Source organism: Alosa alosa, chromosome 3, assembly GCF_017589495.1.
Source record: "Alosa alosa isolate M-15738 ecotype Scorff River chromosome 3, AALO_Geno_1.1, whole genome shotgun sequence".
In the NCBI taxonomy this organism is placed as follows: Eukaryota; Metazoa; Chordata; class Actinopteri; order Clupeiformes; family Clupeidae; genus Alosa; species Alosa alosa.
Window position 1 is genome coordinate 26,966,666 of NC_063191.1, and position 11,325 is coordinate 26,977,990.

The 11,325-nt window shown below is 41.5% G+C and overlaps 1 protein-coding gene across 2 annotated transcripts in view; it reads right to left on the reverse strand.

The window, feature by feature from the left end:
- Positions 1-8,011, reverse strand: part of kif5c (kinesin family member 5C) — a 42,476-nt gene extending 34,465 nt beyond the window's left edge. For both annotated transcript variants that reach the window (XM_048239626.1, XM_048239627.1), the window contains exons 1-3: positions 7,512-8,011; positions 1,217-1,304; positions 1,042-1,115 (exon numbers count right to left, since the gene is read on the reverse strand). In XM_048239626.1, coding sequence (XP_048095583.1) covers positions 1,042-1,115; positions 1,217-1,304; positions 7,512-7,637 — 288 coding nt within the window. In that variant the 5' untranslated portion in view covers positions 7,638-8,011. The remainder of the gene's footprint in view (positions 1-1,041; positions 1,116-1,216; positions 1,305-7,511) is intronic.
- Positions 8,012-11,325: the final 3,314 nt, after the last annotated feature.

The window sequence follows — 11,325 nt, forward strand, 5'->3', positions numbered from 1 at the left end:
GAATCCTGCCGCACCGCGACTTCCGTCCAGTAATATGGGCTAGGTTTCAGCCAAGTCAGGTGAATGCCAGTAACCAACCAGCAGACCAGGAAATTACATCAGAGGATGACCACTGCCACTTCCTCTGCAGCACAGAAGAGGACTGTCCTGGTCCATGGCCAGAGTTATGTATGGCCAAATGTAATTTGGGTCATGATAGAGCAGATCTGGAGCCTACCAAGTCTCTCTGATGAAGATATCAGGTATCTCATCCACTTTTACCTTGTACATCGTAAGGGTAGACATGAATGAAGAGCTTCCTGGCAACACTTTATATTTAGCGCTGATTGAGGGGATAGCATTATAGAGTTGCATAACCCAGAATGACTTTGATAAGACTGCTAACACAAAGCAGCGCTGCGTATCAGCCCTGTCCAAACAGCCAACGACACACACACACACACACACACAAATTTAACCAACATCATTCCATCATAAACACCACTATTCATATTTGAGAACAGCTGTACAACCCGACTGCTTGTGTTTCGAATCTCTTATGTTTACAGCAAGTCTTTGGTTAAAGGGGGTGAGGGATGTTTGGGACTCGATAAAGCAACCATGACAAAGCTTGGTGTTAGGCTACAGGTGAAACCCTAGACCCGTAATCCTCACTGCATCCTTTAATCATCTTGTTTCACTGCTCTAAGACTATGAGATCATTAAATAAAAATCCTGCATCTTTAAACCCCTTTTCCGGGAAACCCCTCAGGATTATTACTCAAGAAAACCACTTAATCTCAATTTATTGCCCAGCAAGAAGCTTGTGTTATTGAACATCAAATTAGAAAAAAAACATGTGTGTAATTCAATTATCTTGTAGAACTGAAAACAGATTAATTTTACTTTCAATTCAATTTTACTTTCAATTCAATTCAATTTGGAAAATGTACTTTTATTTATGCTAATAAAGCAGGAATAATAGTCATGAAAGCACATGCTGTATGTGGACCCTGTTGTTCTGTCAGCACAGTATTTCTGCAGCACAGTAAAGTGCCTTACCTCCATAGTGTGGGTCTTTCCTGATGATGTTTGGCCGTAGGCGAATATGGTGCCATTGTAACCCCCAAGCACATCTGTGGAAAAAAAACAATCACATTTTTCAGATTCAACGCATGAATAAATCAACACGTTATCTGTGCTCAATTACACTCAGGGACTGTGAAAAAGACTGTACCCTTGACTATCTGTTTGGCGCAGTTCTCGTACACTTCCACCTGTTCTGTGGTTGGCGGCAGGACTCTGTCAAAGATGTATGGTTTGCCCTGCCAAAAAAAAAATCAGCCAGGTAATTAGCTTTTATTTGCAGAGGGTTTCATTAAATTGATCAAATTTAATGAAATCTGATTTATATTCAATTTTGACAGACAGATTCACTACAATGGATTACACATTCAATACAAACACAGGCATAAAATATGGGGGGTGTTAACCCCTCAAATAATCAAATTGGCCAGTGCAAATCCAATTTATATTAAATTGTGACACACAGATTCATTATAATTTATTACACATTCATTACAAACACACATAGGCATAAAATAAGGGGGGTGTTAAATAATCAACATGGCCAGTGCAGCCTCCCAAATGATCATATCATCATGAATGAATGAAACTATTCAAGAACACAATTGAAGTGGGGGGGCTCAACCCCAAACAGTACCCTGCAAACCCATACAGTACATTTATATTTCTAACAGTTAACCATTTCCCCACAGATGCCCCTTACAGCCTACCGCTCTACCCCCAATGTATTCATGACCGTGTCCTGCCAGAACTTACACGGTACAGTTTAGGGGGAGACAAAATGTCTGAGATGGTGCTTTAGTGTCTGAAAGATGGGGTTCCCCGCAGTCATAACTAGGGCACAGTGGATTTGGGGGTCCCTACGGACCGGCTAGCGCAGCAGCGTCCAGCTGCTCTGTGAGCTCTCCAGCCCCTCGGAAGACTGCGAGCGCACAGGAGGGAGCCGGGCCAAATCGCATAAGGGCATTTTACATGCTGAGCGTGACGGCACGGCTGCCTGCCACATCTATTAACACGGGGAATTACAAGAGAGTTTTTGCATAGTGTGTGAGAGAGAGAGTCCAATTTAAACTGATGATTGTGGTCACCAGAGTGAGAGTGCAAGATCACATGCTATTACTGGATCTTCAAGGTCATCAGTAAGTTGTCCAGCAAAAATAATCTTACACTGTACACAATTTGTTGTTACACAAATTATCTGAATAGACTGTATTAAAGAGTCTTCGGACAATAAACTGCATTGCAGTTGTGTGTGAGTTAATCCACTGAGAATCATGCAGTTTCACAATCTCTTTTGCACATTACTTATATACAGAAGAGAAGGTAGTTTGGGAGTGGAGCTTCGGGGTGAGCTTCGACAGACCTTGGTACAGACCCACTCTGACCCATCCCCCAACTGCCTATCAATGCTCCTCTCCTTTGGGACCCCCTTATTAAGCTGGTAATTCACACGGTTTCTATTGTTGAGCTGAACCCATTAGCCGAACGTGGCACTGATAAAGCAAGAAAAGGCACACTTTAGCATCAATGCCAAATGTGTCTAATTACAAAAATGTTTAGTCTGTTTTCATGAATATGTGTATTTACATGAAGTCCTGCAAAAACTTGAATTAAGATTCTCATTAAATTTATTGATGATCCATTAAGTTTGTAAGTATAAATGTTTACGGATAGAGAATATAACAAGTTTCATCAAATGATTTCCTCCATCTGTCACACCCATGCAAACACACAGAGGGAGGTTTGAGCAAGCACACATCACACTAACCTCATGATAGAGATTAGATTAGTAAACTATATGAAATACTCTGTGGTACTCAAGGGCCTTCACTGTGAGAGCTATACTATGAACACAAAGGGGAGGCTGATCAATATGTTTATGTAAGTGACTATGTGTGCGTGTGTCTGTGTGTGTGTATATGGGGGGTGGGGGTGGGGGGTGACTGAGCGTATCTATGACATTTATAAACTCCTCGTCCAGAAGCAGATAGCTACTGGAAGCCACGGTGCATCTTTGCTTTTTGCCCCTGCACTTTCAGACATCAGCAACACAGACGGCAGGAGAGATGGAAAGACACTAGTAGATCTACACCAAGCCAGTCGCCACGGAAACTACCTCCCAGTGGGAGAGACCTTTGCTGATTGGACATCAGTTGGCTCCGGGTGTTGCCCAAAACTGATTGCACAGGATGGGAACATGATTGCTCAGAAGAGCTGGAATTTTAATGCTGAGTGTGTGTGTGTGTCTGTGTGTCTCTCTCTCTGTCTGTCTATCTGTCTCACATTCTTTTGTAAATACAGACATGAGCATATATCAATACATTTGTACATAAAAATGGAACCTGTGGCAGCTTCTTCCTGCATACTGTCTTGACTAGAGAATTACTCTATTTAGAAAAGGTGTGTTTTCAGACAGGACACACAGCCATGTTATCCCTGAGCCTTGAACATCTGACCTCACACTGCCCTCGCTTTTCCTTCACCATCTCATTCTGAGGCAAACTGTGAGTGAGATATACTGCTGCTGGTAAGATTTACACAGATGCACTCCTACACAGACACCTCATTATCAGCAAAACGCATATGAGATACGTAACCGTGCATACACAAAGACACACATGTACGGGGTACACACAGATGCTCGCACACACATAGCTATATCACTGACACACACACACACACACACATCCTTGCATGACGTTCCTACACATACAGTGTATTCCACATGACATGTTCTCTTTCTCAATAATTGATGTTCTCTCTCGTGAGATGGCCACGGTCTTATCAGAAGAGAGGAGAGAACTGGAGGTCTGCCCGCGGTTCCGTCACAACTAGATGAAAGCCAGAGGAATCAATGCTGTAAATGGTGTGAAGAGAAGCCTCTCCCACAATTTCAAAAGAGCACCAGCTATTGTTTACTCAGCGAAGCAGTAGTGCTTCTAGTCTGTAGCACATACCGGTATATGGCCACACAACTCTGTCTGTTGAAATGCTCTGTGGGAATTCATATGCTGCGTTTCATCCTACCAGCACTCTCCTGCCAGATGGGTTTGACAACCTCCCATCTCCATCACCATGGAGACATTATTCACACAGAAGGACCCCAAGGTCTTGCTCATGTTGGAAGTGAGCCGTCACCTATTGGCTATAGACAGACCGTGTTTTTACAAGGTTTCAGGAAAGCAAATGTCATAACTGTATCTATTATTTTCCAGACTGACCACCATTCACAGCAGTTTCTTTAGTCTACCTCCAGCTATCATCCATGACAAGCTTCTATATAAACAAACAAATGAATACACAGTATAGCCTACACTGTTAAATATGTATGGAATTATCCACCGGCTAGACCATTCCAATCAAACAATTCTATATATTAACAGTCAAAGATGGAAGGGGATGCCTTAGTGTTTATAACAACGGGAAAGACAAAAGGCAAATATGCAATATGAGCAACTGTAGCCAGTGCTGATGGCACTTGATGGCCTAAATGGGATGAATAAAGGATCTATCTATATACAGTATCTTTTCTGAAAAGTGGGTCCTCTGATTGTGGGGGATGTCTGGGGGTCAAGGGATTTCAAACAGTCGATGAGGAGAATGTAAAATGCATGAGGGATAAAAGGCATCCCACTGGTTACTTTAGGCAGGGTTTCCTAGCCGCACAGTGGACAACACAAATCTCTTTATTCAAGAAAAAAAACCCTTTATTCTCCGTTTCTATTTATAGTATAGCAAGATATGTGATGAAGTTTTATCTTACATTCAGTAACACTATACATGAACATTCCTTTGACTGACAATAGGAAATGCATTATATATATAAGCATGCAAATAAACATCAGTTGTACTACAACAGCAACTACTACTACTACTATTATTAATAACAATAACAATAATAATAATAATAATAATACTTAGTTTTGACATGTTTGTTTTGTGTTGGTAGTTGTCTACTATTATTGTTCATAATAGTCTTTCAAAACAAGCAGGCAGCTGAGACTGATCCATTTATCTGCTGGAGATGACATTAGTAAATGGTGCGAAATGCACTTCAAAAGGCAGAAATCATGTGACAGAACAGTTTCAGCACTCCTTTCCACACTTTTATGGCAATCTAATTATCTCATAAATTAAATGGAAAATTAAGTTGGTCTAAAAATCTAAAAATGCATACTTAAAGCTATGAGGTTTTAAAAAAAATGAATAGCATAATGGATTTGTCATATGACATTGCTACATTTTTACACATAATAATAATATAAGCAGCATACTATTATATGACTTGGATGCAACAAATGAAAAAGACTTTCAATCATGCAATTGTCACAAAACCCACAGCTGTCAATGGGAAAAGGTTGGATATGGTGGGGAGGGGGGATAACATGTGTGAATTTAACCCTTCCCCCACCCTTCACCACACTAATTACCATTTATTGGCAGTACCCCCGGCACCAGACCTTGCTCCAATTCTCCTGAGCAACACTGCCAGCTACACAGGTACCAGCACAAAGGAGCCATCTGAGCTTGAATTCAGCAGCCTGGCTGATGAAGCATCTTACCCTCACACAGAGTTATGATGCTGCATGATTTGTGCATCTGCCTTAAAAATGGATGCCCAGATGAGTAGATAAAGTGATGGAGTGCAGGGGTCAGGACGACTAAAAGCTTATGATGTCCAGTGAAGCAAGCCTGATTGTTGCCAGCCGGCATTTACAAGTAGTTAGCCACAGATAATTAGTAAGCCCTTATTCATGTGCCTGCTGACTAAATTGGCCAGCTGCTCAATATCAAATAAAATATCTTAAATTATGATATTAAATTACAGGTTTTCATCCAGTTATTTAGTGAAGGTATGTTCAAAAACTCTAATAGTAATTTTGATGTATACATTTTTGATGTGCAGAAGATTTAAATTAAAAAAACACCTACACAAAGATATCTGTAAAACATTCACACACACACACACACACACACACACACATGCACACACGCACACATACACACACACATTATATTAGATAGTTAGACACAGGCCATTATGCCTGAACTGAACATTGTCAATTCCCAGTCCAATCTGATCATGCACATTGCTAGTACTGTTGTCATTTCTAGGTTCACAAATACATGAATTAGAAGTGTGCAGTGATGCAGTAGATGACAGAGGGCAGGCACTGGCCTGTTTGCTTATGTGGGTGATGTGTAGGCTACATCACTCTCTAGGGAGGGGACACAGCTAGGCAAAGCCAGAATGAGTCCGGTGTCTATTGCTGCTTCGGCTGCAACTGCATACACATATGACATTAAGGGAATATCAAGCTTGGGGACAAATGTTCCCTGGAGAGGCATGAGTCACACAAAGACTCAAACGGTTTCAGATCGTTATCATTTCTACACACCAGAATCTACAAAAATACAGGCCCACTCTTATTAGTCACATTCTCGTTCTCTCTCTATTTCCTTTCTTCGGAATATCTCCAGGCACCTTTTATTTGTTGCGCTCGCCAGTTGGCACAATTCAAGTCTGCAGTTGGTCTCTTCATTCGACAGCCATTTTCTCCTGTCAAATCTCCTGTTGGTTTGATTTAAAACCTTTCATTCAAAGGCAATCTGTTGCCACAGCAGAAACACCCATGTGTTTGATTGAATGATCTAGCAGGTCATGCTAAATTAAACTCAAAGACTATTGGATTTTTTAGTAATAGCTGAAATAATCATCACACAAATGACAAGTCAAATTCCATTCTCCGGGAGCATTTAAAAATGTTAGTTGGCCAATGCCTTTGAATCACAAGGTGTTCATAAATTTGCTCAAAAAATGATCAACCCTAGCAAGAACATATTGCAACAACAAATGCAAGTCCATTAAGTTATTGCAAAAATAATCATAGTGCTCCCTTTGACAAATCTTCCCAAAAAACAGAGTTCATGCAGGTCATGATAATTAAATTCTCCACGGCAATGCAGGCCTGTAATTAAGATGTTGAATGTCCCTGGTGTCCATAGCATGATCTTATTAAGATTTTTGACTGAATTTAGACCCACATTTACATCATGATACTTCAATTATGTTCTGCCCATCAACAAACCATTTCAAATACATCAGGCGACAGTGGTTGAATAACCAACATCACTTTCGCCGATAAAAGAATGAAGGTGGTGATTTCCCTCGTTTTCTGCTCTCAGTAGTGTGATGCTGTGCTGTTGAAATAATATGCCTATGATTCCCGCTTGTAGATGCTAAACATAAAACAATTATGGACTTGAAGCCTATACCTTCGCCTCAATTCTGGTAAAAGTAAGTTAGCCCGTTATGTGCAGCAGACAAGGTTGTTTGGTGCTATGAAAATTCCGGAACGCAAGATGGGTAGCCAAACAAAGGTTTCACACCTGTATTGAAATGCCCATCAAAACATAGCAAGTTTATAAATGTAGACTATACTCACCGATACGACAACCGTGTCTTCCCCTTTGAATTTAGGAATGTATTTATCCCCTCTTGATATTTCCGCGGCGTTCAGTGGTCTGAATCGGCACATTACTTTTACGCAGCATTCAGATGCATCCGCCATATCTGCCAGTCCAAGTAAAAATGACCACAGAAACTTTTACAACCAGCGAAAATAAAGCGCAAAGCCAATGCAAAACATCAAGCTGGGATGGGCATTGTTGATCAACGTCGATTTGGCCAGCTAGCAGCGGCTCCTCCTCAACTCCTCGAGCGTGTTGGATTTTGCGTTAACGTTACCTGTAGCCCCAACCAATTCACACTTGCCGTTTCAAGTTCAATATTTTAGCCGAGAAATGAAATCAAAATACAGACGTTGAAACTTTATTTCCCTATAGTCTGGCGCACAAATCTCCACTGTATCCAGTTTATCTGAGCCGCAGCATCAGCACCGCACACCTCTGCACTCCACCTACGTTTCCACTCCCCCTTCAGGCGCTTCCGATTCCGAATACTCCCCCCTGCACTGTTGAAACCTTACCCTTTCCATACCATGTGCAGCATAGAGCTTTGAGTGGAATTGTGGGTATGGTAGTTTTATCCTATCACGTGTTTGTTTTAAAGGCATAACGTATGATTAATAATGTAAACTCTGGCAGCAGATAATTTGTCTTTTTGTCCATCCTCCCTCCCTTCCTTCCTTCCTCCTGTCCTAACCCCTCCTTCTAATTAATTTTGTGAAGGAAATGAGGAAGGAAGGATAGGATGGAGGAATAAAGGAGAGACAGATATGAGAAATGAGAAGTCCTGCTCACTCAGGCATCATTTTTAAGAGACGTCAATTACTTATGCCTGGTTCACATTGTACACGGCATACGCTGCGCTCGCCACTAGGTTGCTCTTGGTTGAGGTAATGTCCCAAAGATTTTTGTTGCGGGCTCAGCACAAAAGACCTATGATTTACAGTGCGCCATGGTCAAAGTTCAACATGGTTCAACTTTGATCACGGCACGCACAAGAGCAGCTAAGCGGCAAAATGCCGCTTGCGCTGCTCTTTGCTCAGCGCAGTGGCCAGCCAGTTCTTGCGCGCGCAAGCCATTGACAATAAGGCCCGTTTCACACCGGGTGCGTGGTGTGTCAGCTGCGTGGCATGTGCGTTTTTATTTCGGCTCCCATATTAACAGGTTAGAGTAGACCTTGCACACAGCCTGCGTGACATGAACGTCTCAGGCGTGGTTCGAGCGTGCATGCTAGGAATAGGACTCACGGCTCTTTTTCACACCACACGCAATCGTGTTGGAAGCGTTTCCATTCAAAACAGTGAAGAAAAAAAATGACGTTTTAATTGGCAGAGAGGCCACTGCAGCGCTAGCCTGACGTAGTCATACTCAATTCTAGTCAGAATATGAGTCTGATACTGCTCCATTGGGACGTAATTATGGGGCGTGTTTCAACCGATACAGGGGTAGCATATGGTAAACAAAATAGCTTACCATATGCTACAAACATGTTAAACAGCTGGGAAAGGCTGTTGCAATGCAACAGCGCTGTTTTCCGTTGATGAAAGTGAAACCACGAATTTTCCCACATCTCAACTTTGGCCAAAGTTTTCAGAAATAATCGTTTTCAATGATACAACCTCATTAAATAATATGAATTTTCAATATGGGGTCTTAAAAGCCATGTATCCTTCTAGCTACAGCGTTTTTGTTTCAAACATAAGCCTAATCTAAGCGTGCTCAGATGACATGATAGACCAGGCGCTGTTGCTCACCTGTCCATCATCGTAAAGCCTGATTTGATTGGTCCGCCTGATATAGGGCGAGCATACTTCCACCACAATGAAGCAATGCTAGACCGAACTTCCCGACCTCAGTTGTGGGCGGGACTAAATTCGGAATGGCACCCAGGCTACCGCAGCGCCGCATCAGACATGCTTGTAAGCAAAGACATAGAAATGCCACGCAATGCGCCATGCAGCAACAGACCGCCCCCGTTCGGTGTGAAAGCGGGCCTAATGGGTTTCATGGGATGGCGCTACCGATTACCGCATTACAATACCGATCCGACCAGCATGGACCCAGCAGACTCCAGCATGGAGGAGCTTAAAAAGGTGGAGTACACCCTCAGCAGGCTCCAGCATGGAGGAGCTTAAAAAGGTGGAGTACACCCTCAGCAGACTCCAGCATGGAGGAGCTTAAAAAGGTGGAGTACACCCTCAGCAGATCTTAGGCTTCATGGTAAAATGTCTTTTTGGTACGGTACATAGCCTAGCTAATTTAAATACACTGATGAATGCTTGCGTTTAGCAATATGCAGTAACAGATCTAAAGTCCTCGGGGAGACAACCTACATGCTGATTTTATTGAGAGGATATGCAGCGGGGACTACGCCATGAGCAGTTAGGGAACATCATTTTTTATGATTCCTGAAACCCCATTCAATCCCGATCGTGCATAGGGATTTTTCTTCTGAACGGAACATACAAAAATGAGCATACAAAAGCGGCGGTAGCGTCTATCACACTCTTGATGAGTGACTCAGTTACTTGTTTAAGTAGCCTAATTGTTTTAAAACTATTTTTGTTGTTGATAGCAACATGTCTAGGCCATCATAGGCTACATTTGCTTGTCATCTAGGCCCTATCAAACCCTTACGGGTAAAAAAACTGCATTGTGTGACAAAACTGCAGGGTTTTCAATATTTTTATTAAAAATATTGCATTGTGCAGTTATTGTTATACCTTTTTGCACAGCTATGTTAGAGCAGTCTGAAATGAATATAATTAAAACTGGCTGTGTTGTCATAATTGTTGTATTGAGTGAATATATGAAGCACTTCGCTCTTTCTGTTTGAAATATCAATATTGTATCGTAGGGCTGGGCGATATGGACCAAAACTGATATCCCGATATTTTGGGGCTGATTAGCGATATACGATATCGATACAATATTGATATTTCAAACATATATTCACTCAATACAACAATTATGACAACACAGCCAGTTTTAATTATATTCATTTCAGACTGCTCTAACATAGCTGTGCAAAAAGGTATAACAATAACATATACCAATAGGCATACAGTTGCTCTGAGGGCTGTGCAAATAACAATATTTGGTCGACCCTGATTGGCAACACAGGCCTACAGCTTTACAATAAAGGTAACACAAAACATAGGCTACCGTTAAAAGCCAATATAATAAACCAATTGGCATACAGATAGAGCTGTGCATATAAGAAAAAAGTAGGCTACACAGCACATACCTGTTTGTAAATATTTAACTGCACAAGGAGTAGGGCTGGGCAATATGGACCAAAACTGATATCCCAATATATTTTGGAGCTGATTGGCGATATACGATATATTTCGATATTTTAAACAGAAAGAGCTAAGTGTTTCGTATTCACTCAACCAGCTTTAATTATAATGATTTCAGACTGCTCTAACACAGCTGTGCAAAAAAGTGTAAACAATAACATAGGCCTACAATAGGCATAGGCTACAGTTGCTCTGATAAAGCTGTGCAAATAACAAAAGACCAAAAGTTGACCCTGACTGACAACGCAGGCCTACATTGTACTGCACAATGCAATATTTTGGGCACAAAAATATTGAAAACCCTGCAGTTTTGTCACACAATGCAGTTTTTTTTACCCGTAAGGGTTTGATAGGGCCTAGATGACAAGCAAATGTAGCCTATGATGGCCTAGACATGTTGCTATCAACAACAAAAATAGTTTTAAACAATTAGGCTACTTAAACAAGTAACTGAGTCACTCATCAAGAGTGTGATAGGCGTAACGTCGTT